We start from the raw sequence: 16767 nt of genomic DNA, 5'->3' as shown, positions 1-16767 counted from the left end.
TATTAGAGCAGGGTGCAATATGAAGCTTCTTGAAGCTTTTGAAATGAGTTTACCTACTTATGTATTATGGTTGCACGTCTCTATGTATTGTCATATTTGTCTGAAGTCCTTTTTACTAACTGAATGAATGAATGAATGATTGTATATATATCTTTCTTCTTTGTTTACACGGTCATCTCAGAATGATGCAGCACTGTTGTTCCAAGTAAATCTTCCCCTCTGGGACAATGGGTCTCATTCTCCAACGGACTTACGACAAAAAGGGCTTTCTCTTAGGGCCATTTGAGACCTTTTCGGGCAAGACATGAATATAGACAATATATTATAATATAATATTAATTACATATGTTTTATTGGGACGGTTGGTGAATCCCAAAATTGCCCTGAAAAGAGAAAGCCCTTTTTGTCATAAGTCCTTGGTGAATGAGACCCAATAACGTTTATTCTTATCTTAACCGATAGGGCAAACAGATGTCATCTGCACCTTTGTTTAAATATTTTAATATCATATTTATATTTTCAGAGTTTATTATATTGTTTACACTGTTTACTCTTACTGTTTAAATTTGATTGCCTATATTTATGTCTTTCTACTATTACCCTGCCCATACCTGTACCTCCCCTCCTCCATGCTGCTATGATGCCTGAATTTCCCCAAGGTGATCAATAAAGGCATATCTTATCTTATCTTATCTTATCTTATCTTAAAATACCGTGTTGCTATTGCCTCTGGTCCTTTTTGCCCTTGGGCCCTGTTGATTATTTTTTCTACATCTAGACATTACAAGAAATACAAAGAGAGAGAGAGAGAATAAGCTAAGCTAGATCAGATAATGCTATGGTCGAGGTGATTGAAGGTTCAGCACCATGGATAGCGTCACTGAACCAATTCATCACTTTTGTCTGGCCTAGTCTAACGACCCTTGGCTGCCTAGTCTAACAACCACCCCTAGGCATGATCTAATTCGTATAACACACTCCTGCGCGTGATGTAATGCTTAAATATACCCCAAAATGTGCATGGTTAGATTGTACCTTTGGTCTAGATATGAGAGAAGTGTTAACCCCCTCTGTCCCTCTGGTGTTAAAGCCCTCTGTCCCTCTGGTGTTAAACCACTCTGTCCCTCTGGTGTTAAACCACTCTGTCCCTCTGGTGTTAAAGCCCTCTGTCCCTCTGGTGTTAAAGCCCTCTGTCCCTCTGGTGTTAAACCACTCTGTCCCTCTGGTGTTAAAGCCCTCTGTCCCTCTGGTGTTAAACCACTCTGTCCCTCTGGTGTTAAAGCCCTCTGTCCCTCTGGTGTTAAACCATTCTGTCCCTCTGGTGTTAAAGCCCTCTGTCCCTCTGGTGTTAAAGCCCTCTGTCCCTCTGGTGTTAAAGCCCTCTGTCCCTCTGGTGTTAAAGCCCTCTGTCCCTCTGGTGTTAAACCACTCTGTCCCTCTGGTGTTAAAGCCCTCTGTCCCTCTGGTGTTAAAGCCCTCTGTCCCTCTGGTGTTAAAGCCCTCTGTCCCTCTGGTGTTCCACAGCTACACCCTGCGAGTGGTGGGGAATGGGATCAAGGCTCAGAGTGCAAACCCTGAGGTCAAAGTGAAGGGAGCAGATCCTGTTATAAACCAGATCATAGACAAACTGAAGCACATCAACCAGGTGAGTCTATCTCTCTCTCTCTCCCTCTCCCTCTCCCTCTCCCTCTCCCTCTCCCTCTCCCTCTCCCTCTCCCTCTCCCTAATGTTGTTCTGTTTAATAGGTTGTTTATAAAACTCTAAGTGGTTCCTTATCTCATTGTAGTGTCCTTTATGTCCTGTATATGTATGATAAAGACAGACCACTTTGTGACATTATCCTAGTGGCTGTTCTGTATAGTTTAATAGGAGCCTAGTACTGCTCTTCTAATTGAAGGCTGACAATCACCCCTGACAAGAAATAGTATAGGCATAGTATACATTTACTGAATCCTTATGGTCCTGAGAGTGTTGTAGATTTTGTATGTTGTGTCCCTGTTGCTCCTAGGTGACACAAGGCTAAAATATAGTATATCATATAGGCGAAAATCGTGTAAAATGTGTGTTGTTGACTGTTCAAAGAGCTCCAGTTACCTCTATATTGGTCAGAAAGATTCACATCTTAGCTCGAATGAAAGATGACATAGTCCCCTTTACAATGATACCAAAGACAATATTGTGAAACATTGACAGATGTCCTCTACGTGAGTCTAAAGCAGGATATGCACCAGCATCTGAAATGCAATTTCCTAAGGGGGTGGGTATACTTCATGACTTGATAATTATGATACAGCTACCACTCAGGAAGGGATATCATACCAAAATATCATCTACAGACATTTTAGTTTTTTTTCTAGTTCTACTACTATGCTTTGTAAAAAGACCGAAATAAAACCATTCATTCATTCATTCATTCATTCATTCATTCATTCATTCATTCATTCATTCATTCATTCATTCATGCATTCATTCATTCATTCATTCATCTTTAAAAAAATATATATGTACGTTTCGTCACCTTGAGTGGTACCGACAAGTGACATTTTGGGCTTTGGCCCATGGACTATAAATAGGTGGAAACAACAGGCATGAGTACAAGAAACAATTGCTGGATTACAGACAGACAAACTGACAAACTGTACTTTTGTTTGAAAGTGGAACATCAAAAAGCTAAAGGGATTTATATTGCTTTGTTTTGATTAATTCTATTGGAGGGTAATTAGTTTACACCCTCTTTTCGTCTCGCTTGTAAGTAACAGGTAATAGGGCAACGGTCTCAAAAAACATCAACAAAGCACTCCAGGGGACAGAAAAATCAATGGATACATATTTACAAATCCATTTGAACTGATTTGTGTATGTTCATATTTACACAACCCTTGTTCTGCCCTTTGGCAAAATGGCAAAATCAATGTCACTTTGACATCAACCGCCCTGTTTTTACATATACCTGTGTCCTCCTGTGATGTCTGCTACATTAGGGTGATTACATTAGCACAATTTATGGTAACTCTTTCTACTGGATCTCTGGCAGAGGCAGTTCAGTTCTTAATCTCATATTCAGACTCGTGCTTCAACATCAACAGTCTGATGGCAAGCTTTCTAAAAGCTGTTCAGACAAGAGGAGGCATTTCATTTCAAGAAACTCTTGCGGATTATAACAATTAAATAAAAAAGATCTGGAAATAAATCGCCTGGACTCCATCGAAATGATCAGTGTTGATTGTGATGTTCAGTTCAGTTCAGTTCAGTTATTTTTTATTTCGGGTTTTGGACACATAACAATGGTCATTCCATAAATCACCAACGTTTTACCAGCTGCTATTGGAGCATTGTCCAATTGTCCAAAAAGGGCTAGGGAGAAACACTAGGCTTGTCGGGCCCTACCCCTGAAGATTTTATTTATTTATTATTTGTTTAACATACATAGTACATACATATACACATTACAGTACACATTACAGTATAGTGTTACGATGAGTGGAACGTTTAGATGGCATGATGGTGGTAGAGGTGAGTAGAACCCAAATGCAGACTTAAACACGAGGAGAGGCAGTGGAGAGTGAGATAGACGAGGCACGAGTTGAGGTTGTAAATAACAAGCTTTACTGAACGTGGCAAACGATTAACGTTACAGTGCTTGTCAGAAAACAAAAGCAAACTTAAAACTCGAAAACAAACCTCAGCAATGCTGGAAAACGTGGGCAAACAATACATGAACGGACTCACGGGGAAATACGGGAAGCTTCACGGGAGGTACACAAAGTAGACAGCACATGGGAACAAGGGTAACAGGAGTAATGACCCAGCAATGGATTCTGGGCAGACAAGACTTAAATACACAAACTAATTAGAGACATGAGGGTGATTGGTGATTAGACACAGCTGTGGTAAAACAGAACTAACACAAGGCTGAAAGAAACACACTGGGGAATAAACTAGAATCAAATATACAAATACTGAGACCACACAAGACTAGATCACACTTGCAAAACACAGGCAGGAGGAACACAAGACTAAAACAGGGGAAACAATGCAGACAACACAGACCACAAATGCACCAAACACAGATTGGTGAAAATAACATAAAACAGATGAATGGCCAGACCACAGTGCTGCAACACCTGCATCAGGCCACGGGATGGCAGTAGCGTATTGTTTATAAATGGAGGTGGTGACAGTCTAATGGCCGGTCCAGTAGGACCGGGGGGGTTACAGTATAGTATACCTGCAGTATATAATAGTATAATAGTGTATACAACACATATATAATGTGATATGATATATATAGTACATGATATATACAATATAATATAGTATCATAATATAATAGTATATAGTGCAAATATAGTTTAATATAATATACAAATTAATTAATAAAATATTTTAGTTCATCCTCTAGAGCAGTGTTTCCCAAACTCTGGGTTGCGACCCAAAATGGGTCGCAGACCCGTTTTTATTGGGTCGCCAATAAAAAAAATTATAATAAAGAAATTATACATTTTTTATTTATTCTTTTAAATAAAAAAGCTGTAGATGTGTTGATTCAGTTGGGCACCACATACTTATGTGAATCTGGGTTTTCTACGCTAGCATACCTAAAAAAACACATACAGAAACAGACCAAATGCTCAGCATGACCTCAGAATTGCACTTTCAAAAACCAAGCCCAGAATAGATCTGCTGGTTGAAAACTTCAACCAGCCACATACCTCTCATTAGATTTCATTGTGCCATAGGTGCCATTTTATAATTAAATAAATACATTTCATATACATTTGAAATTCATGGTTTGTCGTGTTCTTTATCAGTTTATAAATGTATGTTATGGCAATTCATTTTTTTTTGTATCTACTTTTTTCTAGCGGCTAGCCCATTCCACAGGGTGGCTCCGTAAGAGGAGATACACATTATTTTCAGGTTTGTTTTCATCACAGGCTTTTTGAAGTTCAATGTCATTCATGCCACTGACAGGAGGGTGTATTCCAGCTGTGAGCTGGTAACTGAAGGGTGGCTGGTATTACATCTATGGTGCCCATGTATGCATTTGTCACGGCATACAAGCATACAGTAAAATGCGGGAGGTCATGCCCACAGCGATTGTGCAATAATACAAGTAATAAAAAAGGAATAAGAAAAAGACATTTGTGCAATAATACAAGTAATAAGAATAAGACATAACAGGTATAATGTACCTAAAGTTTACAAAAGCATGGTAAAAGACATGCTAAGGTCCTGCGATAGTGCAATACAATGTTATCTACGGATGAGGCACTGGGTCTTCTGTACACTACTATACAATGCTATACTATACAATCTACAGTTATACTATATATCATTATGCTATCTTGCTATATCCATCTATTTACTATACAAGAACCACTCCTGTTCTTTTTAATTTTTTTAAAGTGACCTTTTCATTGTGTAAAGTGACCGTTGAGTGTGAGCGTGTGCAGTGTGTGTGTTGTGTGTGTGCTCATGTGTGCTTGTGTGTGGAGAGTTCAGTGTTCAAGACTCTGATGGCCTGGGGGAAGAAGCTGAGCCGAAGTATCTCTGTCCTAGTTGCTGGTGTGCGCAGGCGTTTGCAGCTTGAACAGGCTGTTGTTGGGGTGGTGAGGGTCTTTCATTATTCTGCAGGCTCTGGATTTGCACCTCTTGTTATATAAGACCTGCAGGGGTGGTAGTGCAATACCCGTAGTACGCTCAGCTGAGCGCACCACTCTTTGTAGGGCCTTCTTGTCCTGTGCCTTGCTGTTTCCATACCAGGCAGTGATGTTTCCAGTCAAGATGCTCTCTACAGCTCCGGAGTAGAAGGACTGGAGTATCTTCCCCGATACTCTGAACTTCCTTAATTGTCTCAGGTGGTAGAGGCGCTGCTTCGCCTTCTTTACGACTGAGTCTATGTGTGTTGTCCATGTCAGGTCTTCTGAGATGTGGACTCCCAGGTACTTGAAGCTGTTCACCCTGTCCACGGTAGCCCCGTTTATCCACAGTGGTGTGTGTGTCCCCTGCGGTGTTCTCCTAAAATCCACGATCAGCTCCTTGGTTTTACCAATGTTCAGGAGCAGGCTGTTGTCCTGACACCAGCGTGCCAGTACATCAACCTCCTCCCGGTAGGCCTTCTCGTCGTTGTCAGAGATCAGCCCCACCACCACTCGTGTCGTCCGCAAACTTCACTATGGAGTTGGAGCTGAACTTGGCCACACAGTCATGTGTGTATAGTGAATACAGCAGGGGCTCAGAACACAGCCCTGGGGGGACCCGATACTCCGGGTGATGGTGTTGGAGGTCTGACCCCCACCCTGACCGCCTGAGGCCTTTCACTCAGAAAGTCCAGTATCCAGGCGCTCAGAGCGGAGCTCAGACCCAGCTCGATCAGCTTGTCCACCAGTCTGGTGGGGACTATGGTGTTGAATGCTGAGCTATAGTCAATGAACAACAGTCTCACATAGCCCCCCTTCTGACTGTCTAGGCGAGAGAGGGTGCTGTGTAGTACCTGAGAGACCGCATCGTCAGTGGACCTGTTTGGCCTGTATGCAAATTGCAAAGGGTCCATATCACTGGGTAGGGAGGCACAATACAGTATGTAATCCTTAACCATCCTCTGAAAACATTTCATGTGGGTATTGTGTTTATGTGTAACTAGGAGGGATATGAGGACTGTGTGTATGTGTAACTAGGAGGGATATGAGTACTGTGTGTATGTGTAACTAGGAGGGATATGAGGACTGTGTGTATGTGTAACTAGGAGGGATATGAGGACTGTGTGTATGTGTAACTAGGAGGGATATGAGGACTGTGTGTATGTGTAACTAGGAGGGATATGAGGACTGTGTGTATGTGTAACTAGGAGGGATAGGCGAAAAGGCAAATCTCAATTGCCTTGTGTACATTGACAATAAAGTAATCTTCTTCTAATGAATTATCTATCTATCTGCGATAATCCATTGCGGCGATTCATGAAACAGACATCCCCCTTAGAAATGTCAACTTCCCGCGCACAAACTCCACATGCTGCCCCTAGTAGAAGCTCTCGTTGCGATACACAATTTCACGAGAGCTCATGCATCTCTCCGATTACTCAGTTGTTGAAAAGCAGCCGTGCCTTCCATGTCTTCTATTTCCTGTTCCCAGAAGGCAGGGTTGTCCCTGTTGACCTAGAGTTGGCACCCGGCTCTCCCTAATGCACGCCATCTGTGGGGTGTCAACGCATGCTCATAAATCCATATCACAAACCATTAGAGATCACCGAAGTGTGTGTGTGTGTGTGTGTGTGTGTGTGTGTGTGTGTGTGTGTGTGTGTGTGTGTTTGGCCCGACCGTTTGAATGTTAAGTGTTTATTTGTTTATGTCCTTGTGGTTTCTGAACTAGAGGAGAACGGCTATAGTTGTGTCTGGCCGACACGCTCCACGGCGGTTTACTTTACCGCACATGGTTCTCTTTACTGGAAGCCGAACGGCGTGGATCATCAACTACTCGGCAAATGTGTCGTCATGATCTGCTGAAAGCAAATCCTTCAAAATCATCCGGTGTAACTTTAAACTGTGTATTTTGTTTCACCTAAATGTTTTTCTAGGTTTAAAGCCACAGTTCGGTTTTTACATCTTTAAACCCTCTTTCTGTATCCACCACCCCCCCCCCCCCCCCCCCCCTCCTCTACTAGCAGCGTTCTAATATGAACAGTTAGAACTAGGGACACACCCATACAGATACAGATGCTGGTGTTGGTTACCATGCTAGGTGTAGTGGTTACGTATTTTCGTTTTTTCCTGTTCCACCCTCTGTTCCACTTAATGTATTTCCGCATTGACCATTTCTAAATCGGTTCGTTTTAGATAAATAAAGCATTAACGTTGGCATGGTGTACATTTCTGTGCTTATTCTTCCACAATCTATAGCTCAACATGAAAATATTCGCAATTAATCGTAAAGGTAGCAAAATAACAACGTTTATGTTTTCGTTTGCTGGGAAACTACACTGCTATTTGGCGCTGCTGACTGACGTCACCACAGCGTAGCCTCCTGCCTGTAGTCACAGACCTAGGATCAGATTTCCCTTACATTCCATAAGCTTAACAATTCGTACAATGGGAAAATAACTGACCCTGAATCTGTGGCTAGTATCTCTCTGGTAACCATAACCATTAATCTCTAAAGCCAACCACCATTTTTAAAAGCAAAAATCACGTTACCATATTTGTATTTATATTTTAAATCGTATAACGTTATTTTGCTGCATATTAAATCACTGTAAATACTAATGTAAATCATTGTTTCGTTGTACATATTGTGTAGAGTTTATAACGTTATTGTTTTTTTACATGACGTTAGTAGCTAGCTAGCTTGCTAGCCGGCATTCCCGAAACTCCTCTAACATGCCCCGATTTAAAATGGTTCTCTCCTCTTTGTATACTTTTGTCCTCACAAACAAAGTATTCTGCCAGGGAACTTATGGACATGACAGTAGTAGTAATTATAAGGTTTTTGAGCTTGTAACGTTAACGTTAGTTAGCTATCGTGGTATCAACGGGCCGTGACGTGTAGCTAGCTAGCTTGCTAGCCGGCATGATGCGTGTGCAGTGCTTGCCCCACAGGTCTGAGAAGAGGACCTGCACATTTTACTCGTTCCCGAAACTCCTCTACATGCCCCGATTTAAAATGGTTCACGACAGTAGACATAATGCTAACGTCTAGTAAGTTTAGCCGGGTAACGTTAACGTTAGCTAGCTAGCTTGGTATCAGCTGGCCGTGATGGGGATTAGGCGACAGCCTAACAGGCTGCGTACTGAACAACAGGCTGCCTACTGGTAAATGTAGTTATTTTTTACGACAAATTTAAAACCTTATAACTACCTTTATTTCAACCAAAAATGCTTAAACAATGTTAGTGGTAGAAGGGAACTCATTTTGTGCAAAAATGGAAAGCTTGCCAATGTTCATGCGGCAGAATTGTTACAATAGCCGATAATCCATTTTCCCAATGATAAATCCCTATACGGGTGGAACAACCAGTGACGTCAGACTACACCTCCCTATATAAGTATCAGTAAATATACAGTACAGTACTCCATACTAGTGCTAGATCCACAAAGAATGGATTGCACGGTGCTAATTGCACCCTTACTTACAATTCATTATCAATTGAAAATGGGGGACCCTGATGTAAACAAGACGAAAGTCTTTCCCTGGTCTGCATCCACTTAACAATTGTGTGTATTGAGCCGTACTGTATTGTACCCATTATGCAATCTGTTAATAAAATTATCATTCAATCAATCACCAGCTTGTTCAGTTTGTTTGTGATTCTGGGACTCTGGAAAGCAGATTACTAAATTGTTAATGGGGCAAGCTTTGTCTACAGTGCTCCAATTTTTTAAAGATCATTACAGTTAGGGATGCCCCGATCACGTTTTTTGCCACCGATACCGATCACCGATCGTCGTGAGCCATATCGGCCGATACCGATCGTTTTTGATTAACACTTTAAGTGCCGAAAACGTGTTTAGGCGTCCTTCCCCGCCATGCTCAAGTTGCAGAGGACGCCGTAACTCGTCTTTAATATCAATATTTCAAAAATCTGTGATCGGAATCATATTTTCCATCCGCAGCCTTCACACACAGTTCTGAGCTCCTCTCAATCCTCTAGCGGTTCAAGAGCGCCATCTGGTGGCCGATCGGCAGAAGCGCCAAACAGGAAGTTATGTGGATGAAGTGCTGATCACCCATATTACTTCCGGGCACTCGCTATAGGTCCCGGGACTCCATCTTGATACACTGGACATCGATCGGTTGCAAATAACTCGATAAACAACATGATTTGGACGTATATAGTATTATACAACCTGGAAATGGACCGGGTATTTCGACATCCCATAATGGAAAACTGTCTACCCCACGCTGATCGCCCAACGGCCCGCGGAGACTGGGGTGAGTTTTAGCGTGTAATATTACCGTGTTCGACACTAACTGCTATGATGAACATTTGACCCACATTAGATGAATGGTATAACGCTGCCCACGGAATTATAAACGCCCCCTCGCCCATCCGGTCAACATCAGATGACGTGTAGTAACTTCCAGAAGTCCGTCCAGTTGGATTTTTTTATATCGCGCCCATTGCTATCAAACTGTATTTGATCATCAATATAATGCATTTGGGGCTATAAATCACGTTCTGGAGAAAGCTGCAGAAAGAGATGAAAACATACTTATACTTTAGATCATATTTTAGTATGAATATGTGAATGAAAAAGTTTAACGTTCATACACCCTGAACAATACATATAGGACATTGAATGGGCCCTAATAATGGCAATTTAGCAATAGAATTTAAAAAGTTATAGCCCTGCAAAGAAGGGGAACTTCTCCATAGACAAATAGAGCTGGCAAGGGATGGTATATCATGAATTTAGCCTTAGGCAATCAAAGTGTTAAAAGAAATTAAAATTTATTTTATATAATTTTTTTTATATATATAAAATATATATATTATATAATTAGACTTGTACTTGTATTAGGATTCTCCGGAGCTGCAGCTGGACCTATACTCGAGTAGCCTCGAGCTACGGCCAGGATTCTCCGGCGCTGCACCTGGACCTATTGGTATAACGTTACTTAACTGTGCTCAGCAAGCCCTCAGCTCGAATACGCATCGAATCAGTGTTATAAGACATTGATATCAGGAGCTATCTGTAGCTACTGCTAGCCGGATATATAACGTTAATACAACGCCTCAGTGAATTATTTAGTTCAATGGGACATTTCGTTTTTAACAGTGAACTAACTTGCGCTAACGTGAGCTAACAGCTAACAGGTATCATACCTACCTACTATACTTGCTAGAGCGTTTGTTGATGTCAGGAGCTATCGGTAGCTGGCCGGCTAGATACCGTTCGGTTAGACAATGCCTCATCATGTATTAAACTAAAAGTGAATAGTTGACTGGGTCATTTTGTAACGGTACCTAAGCTAACGTTAGCTCAGGGAGACGCCCACACGCCGTCCTCCCGTGTCTCACTAGACTAGACCCGTGTTTACATGCGTGCGGGAGGGGCTGGACTCGAGAGCAGACGCCGCACCACTGGTGTCTGAGACAGAACTCAGCGACAGCGACTGAGAACGGGTTTGACGATCGGTGAAAATAAAACATTATCACCGATCACCGATCGCATATTTATACTGAATATCGGCCGATACCGATCGGTGGCCGATCGATCGGGGCATCCCTAATTACAGTTTGAACTTTTAATAGATAGAAAAGGTTTTAACCTGTTTAGCTTTTAATATTTCACCAGGTTCAAATTCTTTTTCGAACTTCGATTGAAAAGTGACAGCCATAATAAGTGACTGGTTATCAGGGAAAGGGACAAATGTAGGGGAATATGAATGGAGGACATCATATTATTCATCTCTCAAGGTGACTCCTCACCGCTATGTTATAACATTTAAAACCTCTTGCACCTGAGAGCGCCTGCTGTGAGGATAAACACGACCTGTGCAGAAATGGTGATTTAATTCCTTTTCTTCCTTTTTAAATATCACAGATCTGCTTATCGGGTTTCATTTATTTGATTTTGACCTTGACTCACGGAAGCGGCTCAGCCCCCCCCCCCCACCCACCCAAGTCCAAATGGAATCACATCATTACTATTCAAAGCGGTGACCGCAGCAAAACACAAAAACAGCAACGCAGCTATTGACGAATTCATCATGCAATCCGAGAATACAAACTCTCATCAGAGGCTACTTCCTATGAATTATTTGTTGGCTTCTCCTCCTCCTCCTTCAGCCCATCCTCTCCTGCCCTCTCTGCCAGTAGAATCCATCAGGAATCCATAAGGAGGTCCTGTCCTTGTGTCTCTCAATCAAAATCAGGGGCGAGCAGCTCCTCGCCCACTCCGTGGGTTGAATTATTTACCAGTCATTGATGTGGTGGTTGACCAGCAGTTTTGTTAATGAATTATTCATAACCCCTATTTTCCCCTAGTTCAAAGGATTAATGTTAAAATGTGTCTTTTGTTTGTTGTGTTTCTGATACCCTGTTGTGACATCAGACATGCCGATAGAAGGTGCTTTAGGCAACATGGCTGGAGAGGTGGCATCCACTTGGTTATTCTTGAAATACATTCTGTATCTATCAATCAATCACACTTTATTTGTCTAGCACATTTCATACAGTAAGTGCAACTCAATGTGCTTCACAGAAAATAATTGCAAATAATAATTAAAAAGGCAAGAAACAAACACATAATCAATCATCAATAGTAAATAAACACAACAATCCCAATCATAACAATAACCATAATACAAATGCTATTAATGATGATAATAAGAGTAATGATGATGATAATAAGAATACAAATAATAATAATAATTACAATAGTAATAATAATAATAATAATAAAATGAAAAAACCCTAGGTAGAACCAATGCTAAAATGTGTGTCTTAAGATTTATTTTGAAAAAATCCACAGATTCAGAAACCTGTAGATCAGGGGTCTCAAATTCAATTTACCTGCTGGAGGTAAAGTCTGGGTGAGGCTGGAGTAGAGTCTGGGTGAGGCTGGAGTAGAGGCTGGAGGTAGAGTCTGGGTGAGGCTGGAGTAGAGGCTGGAGGTAGAGTCTGGGTGAGGCTGGAGTAGAGGCTGGAGGTAGAGTCTGGGTGAGGCTGGGGGTAGAGTCTGGGTGAGGCTGGAGTAGAGGCTGGAGGTAGAGTCTGGGTGAGGCTGGGGGTAGAGTCTGGGTGAGGCTGGGGGTAGAGTCTGGGTGAGGCTGGGGGTAGAGTCTGGGTGAGGCTGGGGGTAGAGTCTGGGTGAGGCTGGAGTAGAGTCTGGGTGAGGCTGGAGTAGAGGCTGGAGGTAGAGTCTGGGTGAGGCTGGAGTAGAGGCTGGAGGTAGAGTCTGGGTGAGGCTGGGGGTAGAGTCTGGGTGAGGCTGGGGGTAGAGTCTGGGTGAGGCTGGGGGTAGAGTCTGGGTGAGGCTGGAGTAGAGTCTGGGTCAGGCTGGGGGTAGAGTCTGGGTGAGGCTGGGGGTAGAGTCTGGGTGAGGCTGGGGGTAGAGTCTGGGTGAGGCTGGAGTAGAGTCTGGGTGAGGCTGGGGGTAGAGTCTGGGTGAGGCTGGAGTAGAGTCTGGGTGAGGCTGGAGGTAGAGTCTGGGTGAGGCTGGAGGTAGAGTCTGGGTGAGGCTGGGGGTAGAGTCTGGGTGAGGCTGGAGTAGAGTCTGGGTGAGGCTGGAGTAGAGTCTGGGTGAGGCTGGAGTAGAGTCTGGGTGAGGCTGGAGTAGAGGCTGGAGGTAGAGTCTGGGTGAGGCTGGGGGTAGAGTCTGGGTGAGGCTGGAGGTAGAGTCTGGGTGAGGCTGGGGGTAGAGTCTGGAGTAGAGTCTGGGTGAGGCTGGAGTAGAGGCTGGAGGTAGAGTCTGGGTGAGGCTGGGGGTAGAGTCTGGGTGAGGCTGGAGTAGAGTCTGGGTGAGGCTGGAGTAGAGGCTGGAGGTAGAGTCTGGGTGAGGCTGGGGGTAGAGTCTGGGTGAGGCTGGAGTAGAGTCTGGGTGAGGCTGGAGTAGAGTCTGGGTGAGGCTGGAGTAGAGTCTGGAGTAGAGTCTGGGTGAGGCTGGGGTAGAGTCTGGGTGAGGCTGGAGTAGAGTCTGGGTGAGGCTGGAGTAGAGTCTGGGTGAGTCTGGAGTAGAGTCTGGGTGAGGCTGGAGTAGAGTCTGGAGTAGAGTCTGGGTGAGGCTGGAGTAGAGTCTGGGTGAGGCTGGAGTAGAGTCTGGGTGAGGCTGGAGTAGAGTCTGGGTGAGGCTGGAGTAGAGTCTGGGTGAGGCTGGGGGTAGAGTCTGGGTGAGGCTAGAGTAGAGTCTGGGTGAGGCTGGAGTAGAGTCTGGGTGAGGCTGGAGTAGAGTCTGGAGTAGAGTCTGGGTGAGGCTGGAGTAGAGTCTGGGTGAGGCTGGAGTAGAGTCTGGGTGAGGCTGGAGTAGAGTCTGGGTGAGGCTGGAGTAGAGTCTGGGTGAGGCTGGAGTAGACTGGAGTAGAGTCTGGAGTAGAGTCTGGGTGAGGCTGGAGTAGACTGGAGTAGAGTCTGGAGTATAGTCTGGGTGAGGCTGGAGGTAGAGTCTGGGTGAGGCTGGAGGTAGAGTCTGGGTGAGGCTGGAGTAGAGTCTGGGTGAGGCTGGAGTAGAGTATGGGTGAGGCTGGGGCCGTTGGAGTAGAGTCTGGGGGCCACTGGAGTAGAGTCTGGGTGAGGCTGGAGTAGAGTCTGGGTGAGGCTGGGGCCGCTGGAGTAGAGTCTGGGGGCCACTGGAGTAGAGTCTGGGGGCCACTGAAGTAGAGTCTGGGTGAGGCTGGGGCCGCTGGAGTAGAGTCTGGGGGCCACTGGAGTAGAGTCTGGGTGAGGCTGGAGTAGAGTCTGGGTGAGGCTGGGGCCGCTGGAGTAGAGTCTGGGGGCCACTGAAGTAGAGTCTGGGTGAGGCTGGGGCCGCTGAAGTAGAGTCTGGGTGAGGCTGGGCCCCATCAAGTATTCCAAAATAAAGTACAACTGATCCAATCTTCTCAATCTTTAGCAATAACATTTCAGAACATGAACAGTTCTTCAGAACATGAACAGTTCTTCAGAACATGAACAGTTCTTCAGAACATGAACAGTTCTTCAGAACTTGAACAGTTCTTCAGAACTTGAACAGTTCTTCAGATCATAGGCTTCTCTTACCTACTCCTAGCTGCCAGAGACTTGGCAGCGCTTCCTCTTATGTCTTCCCCCCTTGTGTGTTCTCTGAGGTTTGTCAGGTGCAATACATCGTCAACAAACTACCCCTTTGCCTCATCATAAAACCTCACAAACACCAGCAACTGAGCATTATCAGTGGTGTCAGTGGACTCATCCACAGCTATGGAAATGCACTGTGCATCTTTTTTATTCTATCACAAAGCTGTTTATCAAATCACCAGCCAATATTTCAGTTATTCTGGTTGCTGTGCTATCTGAGGGGGATTTTCTTTTGTTTGCCTTCAAACATGGTCTCCATCACTTCAGTCATACATTATTTTATTATTTATGCATCAGAGAATGGCTTCTTGTGTTTAGCCAACACCCATGCCACTGAGTGAGGACTTGGTTGCTTTTTCTCATTGTGACATAGATTTAAAGGAAAACTCCAACATGTTGGGAAATTAGCTTATTTAACATCTTCCCTGGAGTTAGACAAGAAGATACATACCTTTTTCGTCTCTCTGCATGCATTGGGCTTAGGGAATGCCTGGACCGTTAGCCTAGCTTAGCTTCATCACTGGAAGTGGGGCAGACATCTAGCCTAGTTCACTACAGTTAGGAAATATACTCCAAATACAATCAAAATACAACTCCCAAACGTTCCTGTAAACATGTTGTCACCTGTGTATTTACCACGTCTCCCAATCACACAAGTCACACGAGTCTCCCAGTCACACAAGTCACATGAGTCTCCCAGTCACACAAGTCTCCCAGTCACACAAGTCACACGAGTCTCCCAGTCACACAAGTCTCCCAGACACACAAGTCTCCCAGTCACACAAGTCTCCCAGTCACACAAGTCTTCCAGTCACACAAGTCTCCAAGTCACACAAGTCACACAAGTCTCCTAGTCACACAAGTCTCCCAGTCACACAAGTCTCCAAGTCACACAAGTCTTCCAGTCACACAAGTCTCTCCCAGTCACACAAGTCTCCCAGTCACACAAGTCACACAAGTCTCCCAGTCACACAAGTATCCAAGTCACACAAGTCTCCCAGTCACACAAGTCTCCCAGTCACACAAGTCTCCAAGTCACACAAGTCTCCCAGTCACACAAGTCTCCCAGTCACACAAGTCACATGAGTCTCCCAGTCACACAAGTCTCCAAGTCACACAAGTCACACGAGTCTCCCAGTCACACAAGTCTCCAAGTCACACAAGTCTCCCAGTCACACAAGTCTCCAAGTCACACAAGTCACACAAGTCTCCCAGTCACACAAGTCTCCCAGTCACACAAGTCTCCAAGTCACACAAGTCACACAAGTCTCCCAGTCACACAAGTCTCCCAGTCACACAAGTCTCCAAGTCACATAAGTCTCCCAGTCACACGAGTCTCCCAGTCACACAAGTCTCCAAGTCACACGAGTCTCCCAGTCACACAAGTCTCCCAGTCACACAAGTCTCCAAGTCACACAAGTCACATGAGTCTCCCAGTCACACAAGTCTCCCAGTCACACAAGTCTCCAAGTCACACAAGTCTCCCAGTCACACAAGTCACACAAGTCTCCAAGTCACACAAGTCTCCCAGTCACACAAGTCTCGCAGTCACACATGTCTCCAAGTCACACAAGTCACACAAGTCTCCCAGTCACACAAGTCTCCCAGTCACACAAGTCTCCCAGTCACACAAGTCTCCCAGTCACATGAGTATCCCAGTCACACAAGTCTCCAAGTCACACAAGTCTCCCAGTCACACAAATCTCCCAGTCACACAAGTTACACAAGTCTTGTGTAAGCGATTTTCACTGTCGACTTTTCTTTTACTGGCCATCTTTGAACATGCCATATCTTTCTACTACAGTAGCTGCCTGCTGGCGAAACTAGGCTACTAGCTACAGTACCTGCAGATTAGACGACCTGTAGATGCGCTGTCAACTCTCGCTCTGACTCGGACCCGTTGAAAGAGACGACACGCATTCCGTGAAGACCCGCCCTACTCTGCCTCTGATTAGCAGACTGTGGGTGGGGGGGGAAAAAACGCTGACAGGATGCTGAATGTGATTGGACCAAAG

The 16767-nt window shown here is 44.4% G+C and overlaps 1 protein-coding gene across 1 annotated transcript in view; it reads left to right on the top strand.

The window, feature by feature from the left end:
- The window catches only part of LOC311223410 (glypican-5-like), a gene marked incomplete at its 5' end in the record, with an annotated part of 177236 nt that overhangs the window by 7817 nt on the left and 152652 nt on the right, over positions 1–16767 (top strand). Inside the window, one exon of the mRNA XM_084308198.1 lies at positions 1499–1645. Coding sequence (XP_084164324.1) covers positions 1499–1645 — 147 coding nt within the window. The remainder of the gene's footprint in view (positions 1–1498; positions 1646–16767) is intronic.

This window comes from Notolepis coatsorum, assembly GCF_963971535.1.
Source record: "Notolepis coatsorum genome assembly, chromosome: 1".
Classification (NCBI taxonomy): Eukaryota; Metazoa; Chordata; class Actinopteri; order Aulopiformes; family Paralepididae; genus Notolepis; species Notolepis coatsorum.
The sequence above is the reverse complement of the archived record's forward strand: the minus strand, read 5'-3'. Positions and strand labels throughout refer to the sequence as shown.